Genomic DNA, 22,096 nt, shown 5'->3' with positions numbered 1-22,096 from the left:
AGAAAGAGGACAAAAAATTGATTAATATCTTCAATCCGAGTTTAAAGTTGTTCTGCTTTTATTTGTTTGATGCTATGGTTGTGGACCAGATAAATGTATTAAATAAATTCGTGTGAATTGTTTTTTGTCGACTAATCAAAAATGAATATTTTTTGTTATATTGATTTTTAAAATTATGAATAAAAACTGCCTTTATTTTCAGGGACACGACACGACAGCTATGGGTTTAATCTTTGCCGTAGCACTATTAGCAGAACATAAAGAAATTCAGGTACAATATTCAAATAAGTTTATTAGAACTTATAATCTTACCTATAATAATTAACATTTATTACACCGACACACAAAAAAAAGTGATCTGTTCCACAGCCTACACTAGCATATCTATATGTATTTGAGGTCGCTGAATTCGAATCTGGTGTCCAAATAACCAAGTTGGCTCGTATTTTTCTGAAAAACGAAAAAATAGACAAAAACAGCGATTTTTCAGGTATATTTTTGCAAAAAAAAAGTTTTTCTCGCCCGGTGGACTTAACCAGCATATTTATATGTCTTTTGGGTCGCTGAATTCGAATCTGAGGCTCAAATAACCAATGTGGCCCATACTTTTTCGAAAATCGCAAAAATAGATGTAAAATCGGCGAATACAGCGATTTTTCTTGTATACTTTTGCAACAACAAAATTTTTCATCCTCGGTGCTCTAAATCAGCATATCTTTATGTTTTTAGGGTCCGCTGAATCCGAATCCGGGGTCAAAATAACCCAGTTGACTCATATTTTATCGAAAAACGCAAAATTAGACATAAGATCGACGAAAACCTTTACCTTCCTCGATTGGGATTGTCGTTCACTGTAGATTCCCTTTGCGTCTCACGTTTCGGGGTTTTTAATTTGCGTTACTCTCCTTGCATGGCAATAGTAGGATTTTTTGTAAATAAGTTTTATTTACTTTTAGTGTTACCCAGGAACAACTACGTGGACGTAGTAAATTCTGTTCCCTTTGGGAACTTTCCCATTTGGCAAGGGGACGCACAGTAATAAAGTCAGTGACCCAAAAAACATAAGGATATGCTAGATAAGTCCACAGGGGATAAAAATATTTTTTTTTGCAAAAATATGCACGAAAAACCGCTGTTTTCTTCGATTTTACCTCTATTTTTGCATTTTTCGATCAAATATGAGCCAACTGGGTTATTTTGACCATGGATTCGGATTCAGCGACCCCAAAAACATAATGATATGCTGATTTAGACCACAGGGCATGAAAATTTTTTTGGTTGCAATAGTATGCAAGAAAAATCGCTGTATTCGCCGATTTTACATCTACTTTTGCGATTTTCGAAAAAGTATGAGCCAAATTGGTTATTTGGGCCCCAGATTCGAATTCAGCGATCCAAGAGACATATAAATATGTTGGTGAAGTCCACCAGGCGAGAAAATATTTTTTTTTTGCAAAAAATATACCTGAAAAATCGATGTTTTTGTCGATTTTACGTCTATTTTTTCGTTTTTCAGAAAAATACGAGCCAACTTGGTTATTTGGACACCGGCTTCGAATTCAGCGACTCCAAAAACATGTAGATATGCTAGTGTAGTCTGTCCGACAGACCACTTTTTTTTGTGTGCCGGTGTTATACAGGAAAGCATAATATTCTTGCCAGAAAATATAAGGCACATTTAAAATTGAAGAATGTGAAACATTTTTTTGTAACTTCATTAATTACACAGGAACTGGCGAGAAATGAAATTTGCGCAGTATTGAAGGAAAGTGAAGGAAAAATGGGAATGGCAGAAATAAATCGTTTCGTTTACTTGGAGCGATGCATTAAAGAATCATTAAGGTTATATCCCAGCGTGCCTGTCATAACAAGGGTTATTCGAGAGGATTTAAAAATGAGTAAGGTCGTTTTATTCCTTAAAGTTTACAACCTATGAAAATTCTTGTTTCTTAAAAACAACAAAAATTATGAAAAAATAGAACCTAATCGGATGAAGTCTTGCACTCCCACCTCCATGTTAAATTTTACAATTGAATTGCCTTCCTTGTTTTTCTGTTTACAAATAAAATTTTCAGGACAATAATAGCCTAGTTTTCACGAAAAATGTTATGCTGTTGTTTACTTTTATAGAAAAAAATTTTGGATCAATTTTCCCAAACGATTTACTTTTTCTCTATATATAATTCAAACATTGAGTGTGAAACACATCAATGTTTTGTCCACTATATTTACCTTACTCATCTTGTTTTTTATGCCTGTCAAAATGAAGGGGTGAAACTATAAAAAATGAATTTTTTTTGGACCACCTTATAGATTAAAAATAATTTTACATACACAATTTGGCTAATAAGAATCATTAATTTTTTTTAATATAGAGTATACGTTCTGAGATAAGAAAATACTGAATAATAAACAACATAGTGTAGGAGGTTTTTGAAAACTCAAGGAAAAACTAAACAAATGAAATTTAAAAATTGTTTTAATAATTAGCAAACTTAATAGTTTAATTGAAAAGTAGAAAGTACGTATACCTTATACACTAAAAATGTAACCTATTTGAAAACTTTAATTTTGTTACGAAAAAAAAATCAAAACCAGTTTGAAGTAACCGTACATGAATGGAAATGGAAATTAATTCAAGATCAGATAACTGACTTTGTACCCGCATCTTACCTTTTTTTTTATGTCCCAGCCTTTTACTTTTTTTTAACCTTTTTCTACTTATACTGTTCTTCCTAAAAAAATTTAAAGACAGTCAAATATTGCAATACTTTTTTTCAGTTCCTAAATAAAACTATTCGCCACTTTTTTCAGTGCCCAAGTACTAATCAAATTCCAACAAAAAATTTGTAATCTTTATTTTCTGCAAAAAAACACTTTTATAAGATCAGTCTTCCAATATCACGGGAGAGTTTTTATACTTTTAAAATTAAAACATATATTTTTAGTTGCAGTCGTATTATCACTGATATTTGAACCTCCAAACCTTTGAATGACTTAAACTGTGAATTGCTCTTCTTATCGTGATCCACAAAGTAGCCTGTTCCAATTTTAGGTTTCTGACATTTTGATATTGTAAACTTACACATTGTAGTCTTTGGGACTGTATAACTTTTGTAAATCATACTTTTTTTAGACTCAATTTAAAAACACTTCTATTTGGGACTAAAATTTTGTTTTATATTTAAATAGTGATTTCGACTTCACAGAATGTTATTTCGTTCTCCTGAAAGATTCCGACATTGTTGTTTCTTCACTTCCGTACTGCAACCCTTCAAATTATTCTTAACCTAATACTCGTTACTTTGTACATTATAATAAATGTAAGTGTAGATTATAATTTGATACTTACTTTGGAATCGGATCTGATGATAGTTTTTGCGAATTTTCCAGTGAATGGAACTTTTTCGCACGTTGAGACAGTGTTTTATTACTGCTCAATTCCTTCTCACTTACTTTTTACTTTATTCTACACGCAACCCGTGCACATTTTGCAAGTGTCGATTTAAATTACACTTTTTAAATAATAAGTTTCGCCTTGCCCTCCGCGCGGTTTTGATCCGCGCGTGATTGCCGATCTTCTTCTTTAGCACTGCAAGATCAGACAATTAACCTAGGTCTGGAGACTAATATCCTAGCGGTAAATGCGGGACCTATTTGGCCAAGGCTCTGATGGCTATTTGCCTTTGTATCAGGTTGGTAAGATAGATTAGTGAGGAGTAACCAATAAGGATAGAGGTTTGTTAAGCGAGGTTATTTTAAATGTCACGAAATTTTGAAACAAGTGTTGAGAACGACGTTGTGTACGACAAAGTGGTAAGTAGTATCTTGCCTAGCTTGCAGCCAGATTATAATGGTTAGCACGGATTCTAGACAAAATGACAATTGATCTTCTGTCTAGTTTTAATTTTTTAAACCAAAGTTTACCCACCTTGTTTAGATTGAAATAGTTCTTGGAGTAATATAAGCCGATCTGTCCAGAATCCGAAATCCTCTAAATCTCCAAAGCGTTGTTTAGATGTTGAAGGAGGACCACAAACCAAACATCCGCGTATGGGAGTTTACTATTCTGAAAAAAATCATCTATTGTTGCAATCTTGGTGAGGTCAGTGTTTTCGTTGCCTTGAATACCGCTATGGCCAGGGATACACACCAGGTCTGTTTCAAGACCTCTACATATATGGCCATAGGATACAACCCTGGGGAAGTCCTTTCCTGGTTACAAATGTACACCTATTTTCACCATGGATTCTGAAAAATACGTTATGTTTAGTTGGAAGATTGTAGATAAATTTACAGATTTTTTAAGAGTTAGCCGAAGTTCTAAAAGATCATAGGACATTGGTATAAGCCGCTTGAACGTCCAAAAATAAACAGCATGAAAATTGACTTTTAGATTGTGATAAAAATAATTCGCCAGAGTATCGCCAGGTTATCGCCACAAGAGCGTTTTTTCCTGAATACAAACTATGATTGGGGATAGATATAATTGGCTTCGAACCAGTATGTTAATCTGTTTGAATTTAGTTTCTGAGTGTGATTTATAGAAAGCAGAAAGCTAATGCAATTGGTCTTCACTTATTCTTACAACTGTTGGCAAGAAGGAAGATTAAGAGATCTTTCCAAGAGTGTGTGAATAGACTTTCATTAATTAAATGATTCAAAATATGAAGTAAATGTGTAGCGTTCCGTTCTAATCTACCTGTATGTTGTCACGCCGGATGCGTCAGTCTCGCCGGGGTTTTCGGATTTGTGACAGGCTTTACGAATAAACGAAACAACGGTTTATATACTAATAAAAGAAACGAATTATATTCTTCCTATAATTTACACGTCTAATTACTTTTAAGTGTATGTGTGTGTGTTGTGTGAAAGTGTGGGCGAGTTTCGTGTGTGTGTGTTGCCGTCGACAGTTTTAAGTATGGTTGTAGAGTATTCGTAATCTACATGTTTGGTTGTGTGTGTTGCAAGAACAGAAAAGAGTGGTGGAAGTTGGTGACTGATAGAAACAGAAGAAAAGTAATAGAGCGGGCGTACCAGTAAGCTTACTTCGGATCCTGGAATTAGGTTGTAAGAAAAACGGTGCAGCGCGGGGGGCGTGCGTGACTAGGGAGCAGCGGAAACTGGTCGGACTCGTCGGTTGTCGGAAGTGCGCGAGAAAAACGGGCAGATAATACTTGGTAATGCGCATGACTGTCGGTCGTTTAGGTATGGTCGGGATAGTCCGTGCGGTGGGGTCCGTGTTCAGGATGCCCGGGATGTTTTCTTTTCGGCCCGGAGCGTTGTCTCCTGTACTCGTCTCTCTCTCTCTGAGTACGGGTACGGTACGAGGCGGTGAAAGGGAGGAAGAGGGAGGTGCTCTAGTGGCCGTAAGCCGTGCGTGACGCGGGGAACGCGCGTCGACACGCTTAGCGGTGTCCAGGGCGTGCGTGATGGATGGTTGTTTCGTTTAGACAGGTCGATCGGGGCAGTCAGGTCGGTGTCAGGAGTCAAAGTCTTTAGATAAGTTCACCGCGAGTGGGCCGCTCAAGGACACCTGACGCCGACGTACCCTGACCGTGATGAGTGTTCACAGGAGCGCCCGTCAGGCACCGATCGACTTGGTTCCAGGGCTAGGATGTGCACTAGGATGTGGGGAAGGTGGTCTGATCGCTCACTAGGAGAGTAGACGGCCAGAGGAGTTGCGCTGGGAACTCCCTTATAATTCTCGGTTCACTGTACCCAGCGAAGCACCGTTTCTGCGTGGCGCAGCTAGCTATATTGTCCGTGCCTGCGCGTTGCATCGGCGGTCAAGGTTATGGTTAGTGGAAGAGAGTGCATCTTGGTAGCCCAGTGTTTAAGTGCACATGCGCATTATGTGATAGTATACGTTACAAGTGGAGTAGGGAGGGTTTACATAGATTGGATGTTACTTCATAGCTGATTTTATCTAATCCAGGAGAGTATTTAATTTTTAAGCTTTGCAAATCTAAAAGCAATTCTTCATAAGTGAAAGATTGTTAAAAAATTCCTAAATTTTAAATGGGTGTTTTATTGTAAGAAAGATTTTGTGTATTTTGAGCAATAGAGGGACGTTCTTCTAATAGTAAATTCGGTAGGGCAGGAATATCTAAATTCGAAAACTAATTGGCTTCAGTCAAAAATTTCTCCGCATAAGTGCTCATATGCTCTAAGGATTCGAGATTGGTTGAGCTGGAAGTAGGAGAAGGGGGATTTAAGATCCTGTGGCGGAACTCCTTAATCTTATCACAATAATTTGAAATTGGGCAATTTAAAGATATCAATTTACAAAAAAAACTAAAACTGTTGCTTTTGATTGCATTATCAAGCCTTTTAGTTTTTGATGCTTGGTATTTTTGGAAATTAGTCAAATTTTCATAACTTTGGGAGGCAAGATAGTGTTTAAATTACGCTTTTCTAATGTGGGTTATTTTGTCACAATCTTCATTCCACTATGGGGGGTGTGGGATAAAATTTACGTTTAGACGTCGCTAGGGACGTTAACTTGGGGGAGATAGTTTTTTCTTTATTAGTGAACGAAAGAGAAGATTCAAAAGTCTTCCAATTCACTCTCTTTAAATTGTATTTATAAGAAAAAATTGGTAATATGTATACCGAAATCCCACCTCTACCTTAATCGGAAAATGATCACTGCTTATTTTGTCATCCAGAACTGTTCAGGATGCAAATACATTTAGATTATTCGAAACGATAGTTAAATCTATTGCAGATTTAGTTTCACCTGGTCAATATATTAATATATTGACCAAGCGAAACTATAACTGCAATAGATCTAACTATCGTTTCGAATTGGTTCTGCATTATGAATAATAGATAGACCTGAATCAAAAATAGCGGTAAAAAGAGAACTGCAGATCAACTAGTAGATTCACAGCCCCAGGATGGATGGTGGGCATTAAAGTATCTTACAAATAGGATGCAAGGAAAGTTAGAGGTTGACTTAAAAAAATGTTGCCAGTTTACCACGTTGGCAGGAGTTCGAGGCTTTCTGTAAACATTAACAATTGACCTAGGTCAGTTGGGAAAACTATAGCTAGATTTTCAAAATATTCGTCTGTGCCATAAATTGAATTAATTTGTTTTTGACGGACGTTATTTTTAAAGGCAATTAACAGACCGCCTCCCACCCGGTTGGGTATTTCTTTCCTGGTGATATTAAATCCTTTTAAAAGAAATCTGGATTGGGTTTAAGCCATGTCTCATTCATTAGAATCAAATCACAATTATGTGTGATTTTACTCAGTGGGCACAAAACTATGAAAATCTCAAGAACGTCCTTGGGACGTTCCAAGGCCTCGGGACATTTTTTGTACTGACATTAGGCGTTTTCAGGGCATGACTAGAATGACTAAAAGACATGTTATAAAAGGCGTCTTAGGGATGTTCCAAAGACGTATCTAGGACATTCCTAATTTTTTTGCCCACTGGGTATCTAGGGAGTATTTTTGGTGGATGTATTCCGATAGTTCCACTAAAGAATATTTAAGGTATTATTCTTAGGTATGGTTAAGGGTTTATCTGTACAGGTGCAGCTCGAGCGCGTAAAGAGAAATGTTTAGGTGTGTTAGGAGCGGTAAGTGTATCAGCTTGGTTTATCATAGCTAGCAAAGGAGCCATTTGGCTGCATAATTGTGTCATGAAGGACATCATTTGTGTAAGAGTTCGATTGTGGTTGATTCAACTGAGAGGATGTGATAATTTATTCCCTACTTTGTGGTGGAACCTTTGATTTGTTTAAATTCGTCGATAAAGTTTTTTCGTGGTTGAGATTAAGATTTTCACGGGTATTTATAGGCGAAGAATTAGCTTTGTTTGCAGTCCGATTGCGTGGGGGTTTTCGCTTGGAACTAGTGGTGTAACTAAATTGAGGTGGATTTTGGTTACCCATTGGGATACCTAAACTTGAGTCCAAGTCTACTTATCCTGGGGCTGAGAGATTCGAGCAATTAAAAATGGATGAAGAGTTAGAAGGAGCCGAATCAGATTTTTTAAGAAACGAATTGAAATCGGAAGATAAATTTTTTGATTGCGCTCGCTCCTTCTCGTTATAATATAAGCGGATGGATTCGTTAATTGAAATATTCCTGAAAGTATCAATTTTTCTCATGGAGATTTCATCAATGTAATTTGAGCATTTTTTCTGTGGCTATATGAGAGCCTTTGCATTTAACGCTCGTAGGACGTACATTCCCTTAAAGGCAAGCTGTTCCCGAAGCTTAAGGTTGTTCACCGCCAAAATGAAAAAGCGATGTTTTTCGCACCGTTTGGCAAAATGACCAAAGTTGTTACAATTGAAGACAATTTCAGGTTGCGAGATGTAGGGTTCAAGTTTAATTCTGAGCTAGAAAATGTTCAAGAAATTAGAGATTTCTTGGCTTTCAAATCTGATCTGGACGGTTTTACTTTAAATGATTTCTCCTTTCTCATTCTTGAAAACAAAACGGCCTAACGTTTGAGGTTAGGTTTGGAATTGCTTGTTGAGGGGTCAAGGTCTTTTGGAGTTTGTAGTTCACTATTGAAATTTAGCAGAGAACGGTTTAACAAACTGTCGTCTATTCCAATTTCCATTTCCAAGGATTCGTCTACAAGATTTGAGCCGTAATTTTTCCCTTGTGAAGTTATCCGCCACTACACGCCATGTCACGGGGCGGAGTGGCCACTTAGCCTTGACGCACAATTAGAACCTACCTGAAATTTCTCGGGATGAAAAAGGAAGTCGCAGAGAAAATGGAATCCCAGAACGATGCTCTTAAATTTCAGAGAATTTCACAGAACGATCATGACACCACTCCTCACCGTTGATGTATTCACAACCCGCATCAGAATCAGACTCCTCCGCGTTCTTCTGCTCACGCGTTTGCGCTACCCCCCTTTTCTTGCGCGAGATGGCGGGAGCCTCTACGTCAGTGTCCGAAAATGCACGAACACGAACCCGAGCTAGCCCGAGTTCACCAACGACTATCTATTTGCATTTTAACTAAAAAAATCATTTTTCATGAATGAAAAATTTCCAACATAATTTTTTAATTTTCAATTTTATAAACAAATTTTAAGCTAAGGGAAATCTTTAAAGAAGAATATATTTTTAAACTGAGAAAGGTCAATTTGCAAGTAAAAAAAAAATTATCGAAAAAATGTTGAAAGTTTCAAATAAATAAAAAAATAAACATTTCAACCAAAAATGATACAATTAAATTTTCGGTTGAAAAAATATATTTTTAACAAAAAACGCTTGAATTTTTTACAACCAAAAAAGAATTTTTAACCAGAATAGATGCATTTTTAAACAAGAATAATAATTTAATACCAAAAAACATAAATATTTAACTAAAAATGGTAAATTTTCAAGCAAAGTATGTATGGATTTTTAACTGAAAAATATAAATTTGAAAAATAAAAAATTTTGAACAAAATTGTTCAATTTTAAACTTTAAAAATGAATATTAAAAATAAAAAAAGTAATTAACCAAAAATGGAATAGTTACATTTTCAGATAATAAATTTAATTTTCGACAGAAGAAATCCACTTTCAACTGAAAAATATAAAGTTTTCACCAAAAATTAAAAATGTTTAAAAATCAATTTTCAACGAAAAAAATACAATTTTTCGTTGAAAATTTATCTTTTCGAAGTGAAAATTGATTTATTTCTTCGTTGAAAATTCAAGTATTTTGTTGAAAATGTATTTTTTTCCTTAAAAAGTGACGGTTTTCAGTGAAAAGTTCATTTTTTTAGTATGTAATTATTTTTCTCCTTTAAATAAGTGTTTTTCTTAAAAATTGAATTTATTTGTTGAAAATTAATTTTTTTAACTGAAAATTTACATGTATAATTGTCAGGATAAAATTTTAATTTTTTTTGTTTTGATTTAAACTGATGATATAACCGTTTTTTGTTGAAAATTGATCTATTTTGTTAACAATTGATTCTTTATTTGCTTTAAGATTAATTTTTAAAATTTAAAATTTTTGTTTTCGGTAGAAAAATATTGGTTTGACAATTAAATTATTTGTTTGCAAATTCAATTTTTTGCTCGAAAATTTTAATATTTTGTTTGAACTTTTTTGGGGTCATAATTATTTTTTCACTGTAAATGTGACTATTTAATTTTTATAAGGCTTTTTTATTATATGTTTTTTGTATATTTTAATTTAATTTGGTGTCATACATCATTATTATTTTTAAAAATTGAGACTAAACTATTGACAGATATTATTTATTTAGATTCTCTTAAAAAGACACACAGTGATAGCCGAAACGTCAGAATTTAAATAAACGAACTTTCCAGTAATAAATATTTAACCAATATTGAAATGTTCACCTTTTCAGCAACATTTTTCGATAAAATAGTTTAATTTTTAACGGAAGAAATGAATTTTCAACTAAAAACGATACATTTTAACCAAAAACACAATTGTTACATTTTATGTAAGAAAAAAAAAAATAAAAAAGACATAGTCTTAACCAAATATTTACATTTTAACCAAACAAATTAATTTTCAAACAAAAAGAAAAAAATTCGAATAAATAATTTTCTGCCAAAAAGAAGAACTTCCAACCAAAAAAATCTATTTTAACCAAAAACCAATGAACTTTCAAACAAGAAAAATAATTTCCAAAAAATTTTCTAAAACACAAAGTTTCAACAAAATTAATTTGCAACCAAAATGAAAAAAAAACGAATTTTCCGTAAGATAGGTGAATTTTCAATAAATATATGAATTTTCAACAAAATAATTGAATTTTTCAATTAAAAAGGACATTTTGTAAACCAAAAATGGTATAGTTTAATTTTCAGGTCAAAAAAATAATTTCGACCAAAAAAAAGAAAGTTAAACAAAGTAGATTTTTTAATAAAAACATAATGAACTTTCATTAAAAATAATATATTTCAGACAAAAAGAAAAATTTTTTACCAAAAAGACGAATTTTCAACTAAATAAAAAGATTTTTTAACTGAAAATTGTAGTTTATACGTAAATTTTCATTTAAAAAAATTAAGTCATAACAAATGAAAAATAAACCAAAAAAACGAATCTTCAACCAAGAAAATGAATTTCCCATTAAAAACGATAAATTTTTAAACAAGAAGAATAATTTTCTATCAAAAAAATGAATTTTGAACTAAAAACGATAAATTTTGAAGCAAACACGTAAAAAAATTTTCAATCTAAATGTTCAGTTTTCTGCTTCAGAATGATTTTTAATTTAAAAAATTATATTTTGTTGATTGTCATAAAAATACAACAAATTTGTTGATATTTTTTCTTTTTTTATTTAAAAATCCTTTCTGGCTGGACATTGATTTTTTGAACTGAAAATTTAACTGTTCCATTTTTTTGTTGAAAATGTATTCTTTTTAGTTGAAAATTGAACGATGTGAATGTGCAGAATTTCTGAAAACTAAACCAAGTAGCCAACGGCCAAAGTTGGACAACTACCATAAAATGTTCCCATTAAAAGTTGAAAAAAGGTAACAATTTTTTCCTAAAAAAGAAAAAATTTATTTTTTAGACAAAAATAATTCTTATTTTTCTTCTAATTTTTCATTCATCTTTTTTTATTTTCGTCGAGAAAAGAAATTTTTCCCTTTATTTTTCAGAAAAAAATTATTATCTTTTTCAAATTTCAAAGGAACATTTTATGGTGGTTGCCCAAAATTAGTCTTTGGATTCTTGATTTTATTTTCAGGAATACTGCACATTAATCTTATTATTGGATGTTAAATAGAATTTAAAATTTGATTTTAATTTGATTTAAATTTCTGTAATTTTGAACTATCTGTTTGAAAATTGATCTTGATTGGTAGAAAATTATTATTCTCATTTAAAAATTAATCTAATTTTGTTACAAATTCATTCCTTTGGTTGTAAGTTCAACTATTTTGTTGTAAATTCGATTTTTTTTTGTCAACTGGAAACTCAACTTTTCCATTTTCGCGGTTAAAAATTCATCTTTTCCAGTTGGAAATAAATTGATTGATTAAAATTTGTTTCTAAAGTTAAAAATTTAACAATTTTATTGGAAATAACTTTCGCATTTGTTCAAAAATGTATCATTTTTATTTTCAAATTTATTTCTTTGGTCGAAAATTATTTCCTAATATGTTACAAGGCTCATAGATATTTTTTTGTTCAATTCTTTAATATTCATTAATCAGTCAAAAATCAGGCTCGTATTGTCCTAAATATTTGTATGTAAGCAGAAAAACAAAGATGAGGAAGTCAAAGATGAAAAATTAAAAATATCGAAAGTATTATCCAATTTTCTTTTTGATACAGATTATTAGTCAACCATTTTTTTAAAATTATTCTAAAAGTTGCCAGAATATTTTTGGTTGCTGTTTGTGCATCTTTTTCTAATATTTTAATTTACCATTACAGAAGATTATTTAATACCAGCTGGTTCCAACGTCCACTTGTATATTTACGACCTGCACAGAGATCCGAATTTCTGGCCGAATCCCGAAAAATTCGACCCGGACAGATTTTTGACCGAAGAAATTCAAAAGAGACACCCTTTTTCCTACGTGCCATTCAGTGGAGGCCAGCGTAACTGCATTGGTAAATAATTCTGAATTAGATAATTATAAAATGTATATCTTAATCTTAAGTTTTTAAAATTTCTCTTTTTCCCGGGTTTCTTCCGAGTCAAAAAATTCTTCCCGGGCAATAAAATTTTAAAGATTGAACTTTATTCTAAACAATAAAAGTACAAGTAATAAAAAATAAACGACAAATTAAAGCATTAAAAGTGGAACTCTTGAATTTTAAACTTTAAATTGAAGTTTAAAAGTTTTTCAATTCAAAACATTTTTTTCAAATGCTTAATAATTTACAAGTATAAACTGGAAGGTACTAACACTTTTCTACTTAATAATTTCAAGTTTAATTAATTTAAACTGAAAGACTCAGAATTATGAATATTCATAAATTATAGAATTCAAAGATTTAGATCAAGTCCCGAAAATATAAATCCACGTTAATATTTTCAATATTCTAAATTAAGAATCAATCAATAAACTTTAAAAATTTAAAAAATATCCTTATTAAGTTATTTTAGGCTAGAAATATTAAATTTTGTTTAACTTAAAAGTTCTTAAATTAGTAGTTGAATTATTTTTATATGAAATAGTTTAAGCAACCTTGAAAAGATTTACAATTTTATTTCAGAATCTTGAAAAATCTAGAAGTCATTAAAACTTTTTTCAAACTTGAAATTATTTTTGAAATTTTTTCAGAACTTTTAAATAACTTTTAAAATAAACTGAATTTTTCCCAAAACTTTTAGAAAATTCCGCAAATTAAAAAAATTTTCGAAATTACAAAAAAAATATTTGAAAGCTTTTTAAGAATTGTGAAAAACTCAAAAAGAATAAAATCATTTTTTTTTAATATGCATAAGAAAATAAAAAATTGTTTTTCATTCAGAAAAATGATTTTAACATAGTATTTAAAAAGATTTTAAGAGATTTCAAAATTTGTCAAAAAAGACCCATGAAGATTTTAAGAATTTTTTTTTAATTTGCAGGATTTTCTATAAATTGTAGTAAAAATTCTATTTATTTTAAAATATGCTCCGAAGTTCTGAAAGAAATTTCACACACTTCGTTTAAAGTATTTGATATCAGTTTAAATTGCAAATTAATTTTGAATCTTTTCAAAACTTCTAAATATCTCTTAAATTTATTCAACATTTTTCAACAAATAATAACTGTTGACTTGTTATTTTTACATAGAAAATTAACGTTAAAAGCTTAAAAGCTTTTCGAAATTTTAACAATTTAAAGCTTTCTATGTCAAACATTTAAGTTTTAAATTGTTTTTCTTTTTAATATTTGGTTTCAACTTACTCGTCTTAAAAGAACAGTCAAATATTGCTAAATATTAAATAATTATTATTTTTCTTAATTAAAAAATTTCAAATTGAAAGGATTAAAAATTTAATAATTTAGACTGAAACAATAGTTTTAATTTAATAAAATCCTTTAATTACGAATATATTATCATTAAGTTACTTTTAAGTTGAATATAGTTTATAAAGTTTCCGTCGCACCTTTATATTTTTTAATGACTAAGACTTTTAAATTGAAACAGTTACAATCTGGAAATTCTTAAACTTTGAAAGCATTAAGAATCTTTTTATTAAATAAATCATCGTTCAGTTTTTAATACTTAAAGTACAGATCTATTTTAAAAATTGTTTAATTATTTATTTATATTTAACCCAAAACGTTTTCAATTTTCAATTGCTTAAGTAATACGAATTACGTATTGTAAACTGAATGGTATAACACAGAACCACAAAATGGGTTTGGGAGTCTACTGGGATTCTAATAGTTATACTTTATGTTTTTGGGATCGCTGAACACGAATCCATTCGCAGAATTGAGCGAGCACGTCAGAATTTGCAGTAAAATTCAAAAAATGGTAAAAAACCTAGAATTTCTGCATAAATTTCATCTGCAAACCTATAACCCCCAAATTAACAAGCCTCAAACCCAGAAACTAACAAGTCCCACACCCACAAACTCCAAACCAACAAGCTCCAAACCCACAAGCTCCAAATCCACAAACTCTAAATACACAATCTCCTTATCTAGACACCTACAAACCCCAAACCCACAAACCCACCAACCTTAATTCCACAAACCCAAACACCTCACATCTTATAATGCCAATTGAGAAATGGGTATAATTTAGGATAGTTGGTTCGGGGTTTGTACGTTCGTGTATATGGAGCTTGTTGGTTTAGGGCTTATGGGTTTGAGGTTAGTGGGTTTGGGATTTTTGGTTTGGGGTTTGTATGTTTTTGGATATGGAGCTTGTGGGTTTTGTGTTCGTGGGTTTGGGATTTGTGGGTTTGGGGTTCATACGTTTGTGGATATGGAGCTTTTGAGTTTGTGGGTTTGCGGTTCGTGGGTTTGGGGTTTGTTAGTTTGGGTTTTGTATGTTTGTGGATATGGAGCTTGTGGGTTTGGGGTTTCTTGGTATGGCGTTTGTACGTTTGTGGATATGGAGTTTGTGGGCTTGAGGTTAGTGGCTTTGGGGTTTGGGGGTTGAAGTTTGTAGGTTTGTAAATATGGAGCTTGTGTGTTTAAGGTTTGCGGGTTTGGGGCTCGTTAGTTTGGGGTTTGTTAGTTTTGGGTTTGTGGGTTTCGGTTTCGTGGGTATGGGATTGTTGTTTTGGGGTTTGTGGAAGTAAAGCTTGTGGGTTTGGGGTTTGTGGGTTTGGGGTTTGTGGGTTTGGAGTTTGTTAGTTTAGATTTTGTGGGTTTGGGGTTTGTGGGTTTAGGGTTTGTATGTTTGCGGATATGGATCTTTTGGGTTTGGGGTTTGGCGTTTTTGGATTTGACGTTTAGTGTTTGTGGGTTTAAGGTTTGTGGTTTTGGGGTTTCTAGGTTTGTGAAAATGTAGCTTGTGTATTTGGAGTTTGTGGGCTTGGAACTTGTGAATTTAGGGTTTCTGGGTTTATATCTTGTAAGTTTGTTGCTTGTTGGTTTGGCGTTTGTGGGTTTGGGGCTTGTTAATTTGGGATTTGTAGGTTTGTGGACAAAATTTATGCAGCAATTCTAGGTTTTTACTTATTTTTTGAATTTTACGGCAAATCCTGACCGGCTGGCTCGTAACTGGCCAGTAGACTCCCAAAACCATTTTGTGGTCCTTTTTAATTAAAAGTATATCAATTTGACTAATTGTTTTAAAAAGCTGTTAAAATTGAACTTTGACAGATTTTTCTTTAAAAATTTTTTGTAAAATACCCGATCAAGAAATATATTGACTGTCATTTTCTGGTTCTTCCCGGTCTCAAAAAATTCCCGGATTTCCGGGTTTCTCAGTGCAGCGGCCTCTCTATACTAATATTTTTCTTATTTTGTGCTTAATTTACTTGATTTATTTATGAATCTTAATATGTAAATTGCAGGTCAGAAGTTTGCGATGTTGGAACTGAAGACTCTGATAGCTCATCTACTGTATCATTTTAACTTAGAAGCGATCGATCGGGCTCATGAGGTTGTCATAATTCAAGATTTAGTCTTGAGACCCAAACATCCAGTTCGAGTGAAATTTAAATCGATTCCTAGATTTTAAGCTCAAAAACAAAATTATCATGTTAATAATAAAATATAATTACACAAAGCGAACTTAATAGAAAACTGTATTAATTTAAGTTACATTTTGTAAGACACAAATATATAGATAAACGTTTATTTTTCGGCCTGCTGGCCTTAAAAAATTGACTTGCTTACACTTCCATTTTCTTACAGAATTTTCTTACAACTACGTCTTACAAAGTACCATCCATCCACACTTATAACTAATCCGCTCGCTCCTTTAGCCTACATTCCTCGTTGCGCCTCGCCTCGCCTCGCACGCATTGCGCTGTTTTGTCCCTATGCCTCGCATTACCAAACTCTGTCTCCACGGCTAACACTTAATACTTAACTACTATTTACAATATTTACATTTCTCTTACACCTACTTCCTCTCCTATTTACAATCTTTCCTCCTCCATTCCTCTTCCTACTTCCTTCTCTTCTTCTCTATCTTACCCAACACCCCCTTCACCCATGATACTGCCCTTTTGTCACCCCTTTCATACAACAATACCTCCATGCTTATCCCCCTCCTTTCCACCTCTTCACATTCCTCCAACCAATGCTCTAATTTTGCATCCCCCTTCCCACACAACTCACACATTCTCTTCTCTCTAGAATCTCAGAACCTATTATACTTCTTCATGCACCCGCACCTCATTCTCGCTATAAGTTCCTGACTTCCTTGCTCTTCTTTCTTACACAAATATTGCGCCCTCTCCCTTGGCATAACCCACACATAGTTTCCGTTATACCTTGACTCTTTTATTCTCTCCTCTCCTTCTGCCCTCTCTTTCTCCATGCCATTCTTTTGAACCAACTCATATACCTTCCTTCCTTCCTCGTGTATTCTTCTAAGTTCATCCATTTGCAATCCATTCGTTCTAAAATACCTTTCCATCTCCATCTTTGCACCACTACGTCTGTTCTCCTTCTCCCACCGAAACTCCCTAACCAATTTATTTCCCCCCTCTTCACGAAATTTCTCCTCATATTTAAACGCTCGACTCCCTGTTATAATCCCTAAACTCGTTCTTGCTGTCTCCCTCCTGACAATATAGTTCGTCGTATTCCTTGCCAACCCCAGTATCCACTTTACATACCTCTCCTGTACCCTATTTAACTCCGCACTTCCCTTCCAACCCCACACCGCTACTCCGTAAAATAAGACACTCATCATTAGCGAATCAAAGAATTTCATTCTCCTTTCAAAATCATCTGCGAACAATCTCTTCCTCAGCCCCCACACCTGCCTCATCGCTAAATTTGCCCTTCTCACTCTCTCTTTTATATGATCATCCACTCCGCCATTTCTTCGAAACAAGAAGTCCAGGTACACAAACTTTTTCACCTCCTGTACCGCTTTTCCCTTCCAGTTCCACTCCCCTCCCCAATCTCTCCCACCTCCTTTCCTGAACACCATAACCTTCGACTTGTCCGCATTTAACTCTAACCTATTCTTGTCCCAGTAACGTCTCAACCTGTTCATCATCTCCTTTAAAGCCTCTTCGCTCTTTGCCAACAGCACTATGTAATCTGCATATGCGAGTGACCATATCCTGACTCCTCCTACCCTAACTCCTCCTACCACTCCGGCTGCTAGCTCACTTTCCATATCCGCGATCAAAATTGCAAAAAACGTTGGGCTAAGCGGACACCCTTGCCTCAACCCCCTATTCATCCAGAATCCCTCAGAGATTCCCTCCCCTCCTCTCACCCTATCTTTCGTCTCCTCATATACCTCCCTTACCCTCTCGATCAGGCCTCTCTTCACTTCCCTCACCTCCAATGACTCCCATAACCTCCCCATTTGTACGACACAAATAAACTTTTGTAATTCTTTTTTTACGTTTTATGAATTAAAATTATTCTGCTTAAATTTATTGTTTTTTTTAATTATCATCCTCATGAGAAGTGATTGGTTTTATGAAAAATTTCACTTTGTCGGTTTTCCTCAAAACTTCGTGTTTTGAGATACCCTGAAACAGAAGAAATTATTTTTATTAAGGTGTCTGTCTGTGTACACTGTAGACTGTATTCCCTTGGCACGATAATTTTCGAAAGATTGATCAAATTGGATTCTGCTTTGGCATACTCTTTTTCAAGGCATAAAAAGAAAGAGCAAGTTCGTAAACCAGCTGTTTTGGATAAAAATTCAAAAAGTGAGCGCATGTTTAAAATTTTGGAAATCATTTTTTTCAAGATTTAAAAATTCTATGCACGTCTATTTGTAGTACTCGGGAACTCGAGCAAAAGAAAATTATCAGAGTTATAGCATTTTCAAAATCCACAAAACGAAACTAAAATTAACATTTCAATCCAAACAACGTATGATATGAAAAAAGTCCAAAGAAAAAAACGTTGATTTTCAAAAGCCCTACAAGATTATCACAACAACTTTTTGAATTTTGTCGAAAAGTTGAAAATTCAAATTTTGATCTTACAATAAATAATGAAACATGAAAAATTGCATTTTGCGGTCAAACTAGCAAGATACGAAAAAAATTAATAACCTAAAATTACGCGCCTTGAAAAGCTCTACAAATTTATTTTAATTTGTCATACATAATTTGTATAGGACACGTAGTTTTTGTTGTAATCGTTAAAAATAAGATTAAAAATTGAAAAATTAAATTTTGGAAAAAATGACACAAGAGACGAACAAAATTAAAAGACAAAAATTCTTTAACCAAAAAATATCTACATGTTTGTCATAAATGCTAGTTATAAAAATGTATTAAAAGTAAAATAATAAACTTCTTGGAAAAAAGACACAAGATACAATAACAGCTTATTTAACAACATATTTCGCCTAAATTGTATCTACATTGAATATGAGAAATTAAATGAATATAAAAATCACACAAGATGCAATAAAAGGCATAAAAATAATTTTAATTTTAATAGAATTTCCATTTTTTAAATGGTAAAAATAAGACAATGAAAACACTTTTGTCCCAATACTAATGCATATTATGAATGGTAATAATATTAATTTATTTAAATGATATACATTTTTCAGTGTGGCTAAGAATTAAATTTAATGTAAAATAAGAAACAAACATTAGTGTAATCATTGAAAATATGATTCATACTTTATTTTGCAATATCTGAATAAGCAGTTCCAGACTGAAGTACAAAAATAAATATAATATAAATATGATATAATCGAGTTGAACATAATGCTGAAAAGTTCGCATTTCGACGTAACCAAGTGCGAAGAATCAGATACGTAATGAGAATGAGTTCGTTAAAGCCGAAGGAGCTTTAACAAAAGAGAATTCACAATCGTCATATAACATTTGTCGATGCTTTGACCTTTCACATAAAAAGCTTCAGCGCAAATGTGGATTTACTACAAAGAACGAACGCGAAGCGCGAGATAAATATATTATCGAGCGCGAAGCGCTAGAATCAACAGTCGCACGCTCTACGCTCGCTCAAACATGTGAGCGAAGCGAGCTGTAAGCGTAGCGCGCGATGAGAATGTGCCCACGCAATGAGCAGATTTTTTTTTGGGAATATAAGGGAAACTTTTTTAATATTGGGAATACAACAGTAATATATATGATATATTTGTTCGCGTATTTGAGACGCATCGAATTCCCAAATTATAAAAACCTTTCATGACCTACTATAACCTACCAATATTGTAAAAAGAAATCCGCCCGCTTCGATCGCAAGTTTAAGCGTGCTTAGGGTGCGTGACTATTGTTTCTGCGCTTCGCGCTCGATAATGTACTTTTCTAGTGCTTCGTGCTCGGTCTTTGTGTATTTCCCAAACTTGTATACAGATTTTTTTAAACTTATGGTCAAAGCATTGACAACAGTGATTTGATGATACGGAATTATGTTTCGTTAAAGTTCCTCCGGCTTTAAAAAGCACATTCTCATCACGCCTTGCATGCTTTGCACTTGAATTTATTCCTCAAATTATATATTATTCCCATAAATGTATATTATTACAATTCATAACATGCATTGGTATTAAAACAGATAGAGTTTCAATGTCTCGTGAAAAAGCGCATTTTCAAAACAATTTTGTTATTATACATTTTATTGCAACTTCTGCGGCTTTTAAAAAAACTGAATTTGATAATTTCCAATTTTATTTTGACGATTTAATCGTTACACATAAGGTCTATACATCAGCCTCACTGTTTTTTAACTTCGAAATTATATCCCTAACCTCAGTGACCCAAACTTTGTCAATTGAATTTTCTACCGCATCGTGTTCTACATCGTAGTGGTGGTGCCCTATCTCATAATAATTTACAAAAAGAGTCTCTTAAAGTATCTAGAGTGGAGAATCTAGTTACGAGAACAGTCCCACAAAAATTCGATTAATGATGGGTTGGGGGGAGCGGGGCGATTAGTTTCAACCGAGGGTCATAACTGGTTAGTGTTTTATGTTGAGAAGGCCAACGACCTTCAGCAGTCATTGCAACATTTTTTCACTCTAGAGGACAAGACCCCCCCCCCCAACTTTCCATTTCCGGAGAAAGAAAATCCATAATTTTTCGTTTTTCGAAATTCGAGTATTAACACCTGCCACCGGGAACTTCAAACTCCCGTTTGTTTAACATGGGGATATGTTGAGTTTTCGAAAAATTACACCCATGTATCCATGTTTTCAATTATACTTTTTAAACGACCTTCGATTGTTTAAACAAATGTAAATTATTTGAACAATTATTTATTTCCAAAAAAATGCAAAATGGTATTTTCTGATTGAAATGCAATGTTTTGTCATTGTTTGGAGTAGTAAACTTTTCTAAAAACATTATGTAATTATTAAAACAATTATTTATTGTTTATTTTTTAAATTTCTAAAAGTTGAGTCAGATATGTCCACATGTTTGAGCAATAAAGATTGTTTAAATAAATAGAAATTTATTAAACATTAAAAGAAATGTATCGAAACTATGTTATTCTTCAACAAAACGTAGCATACTGTACTAATTTGAGAAGAAAGTTGACATATCTGGCTCAATTTTCAAAAATTTCGAAAATAGATAATGAATAATTGTTTAAACAATTATATAATTTTTTTAGACAAATTAAATACTCAAAAAATGAAAGAAAAAAGCATTGCTTTTTAAATTTTTTTAAAATTAATAAATGTTTAAATAATTTACATTTGTTTAAACAATTCAAAATTATTTAAAAAGGCATGGGAAATATTCAAATTATCCATTAGTAGTTAGTATGGTTTCCTTTCGTAGAAATTTCTATTCAATCCCTAAAAAGTTTGGCACGTTTTGATAAAACCCTGAAATATGGGTTCAATTTTTTGAAAATTCCAAATTTTCTCATGTTAATTAAACGGGATTTTGAAGTGCCCGGTGGCTCGTTTTAATATTCGAATTTTGAAAAACAAAAATTTACGGATTTTCTTTCTCCGAAAATGGAAACTTAGGGGGGGGGGGGGGGGGCTTGCTCTGTTGCTCGAAAAGCATTTTTTGTACCACCATAATATATATATATATTTTAAACACATTTATATAATTGAGAATCTTTGTGAAATAGTTGAATAAAAAAATTTATTTTTTGATTTTCCATTTTTTTCGTATGCTGTAAAAATGTTAATTTTCGATTTTTCAAGAAAAATCAAAAAGCTGTTATGACAATCTTGTATGGCATTGCAAAAGCACATTTTTCCTTTTCATCCTTTTTTCATTTTTTCCAGTCAAATTTTAATTTTTACATTCTTACCAGAGAAGGTACTAGATTTTTCTAAAATTTGAACCCCCCCCCCCCCTCAGTTTTTCTTAAATGTCCACGTTTTGAAACCCCCTAAGTGCGAAAAATAGGTTTTTACGAATGTGTGTCTGTCGGTCTGCCTGCCTGTATGTCTGTGTGTACGACTAATTTTGACAAAATTGATCTATTAGACATTTTAAGCCAAATAACGCACGATATGAAAAAAATTTCAAGAAAAGAAAAATGTTCATTTTTGAATGCTCTACAATATTATCA

At 32.8% G+C, this 22,096-nt stretch overlaps 1 protein-coding gene across 3 annotated transcripts in view; it reads left to right on the top strand.

Annotated features, from left to right (window-relative positions):
• Positions 1-16,248, top strand: part of LOC117173153 (cytochrome P450 4C1-like) — a 58,769-nt gene extending 42,521 nt beyond the window's left edge. For all 3 annotated transcript variants that reach the window (XM_033361559.1, XM_033361558.1, XM_033361557.1), the window contains 4 exons: positions 203-271; positions 1,730-1,898; positions 12,405-12,584; positions 15,946-16,248. In XM_033361559.1, coding sequence (XP_033217450.1) covers positions 203-271; positions 1,730-1,898; positions 12,405-12,584; positions 15,946-16,112 — 585 coding nt within the window. In that variant the 3' untranslated portion in view covers positions 16,113-16,248. The remainder of the gene's footprint in view (positions 1-202; positions 272-1,729; positions 1,899-12,404; positions 12,585-15,945) is intronic.
• Positions 16,249-22,096: the final 5,848 nt, after the last annotated feature.

The sequence above is a fragment of the Belonocnema kinseyi genome, chromosome 5 (genome assembly GCF_010883055.1).
Source record: "Belonocnema kinseyi isolate 2016_QV_RU_SX_M_011 chromosome 5, B_treatae_v1, whole genome shotgun sequence".
In the NCBI taxonomy this organism is placed as follows: domain Eukaryota; kingdom Metazoa; phylum Arthropoda; class Insecta; order Hymenoptera; family Cynipidae; genus Belonocnema; species Belonocnema kinseyi.
The sequence above is the reverse complement of the archived record's forward strand: the minus strand, read 5'-3'. Positions and strand labels throughout refer to the sequence as shown.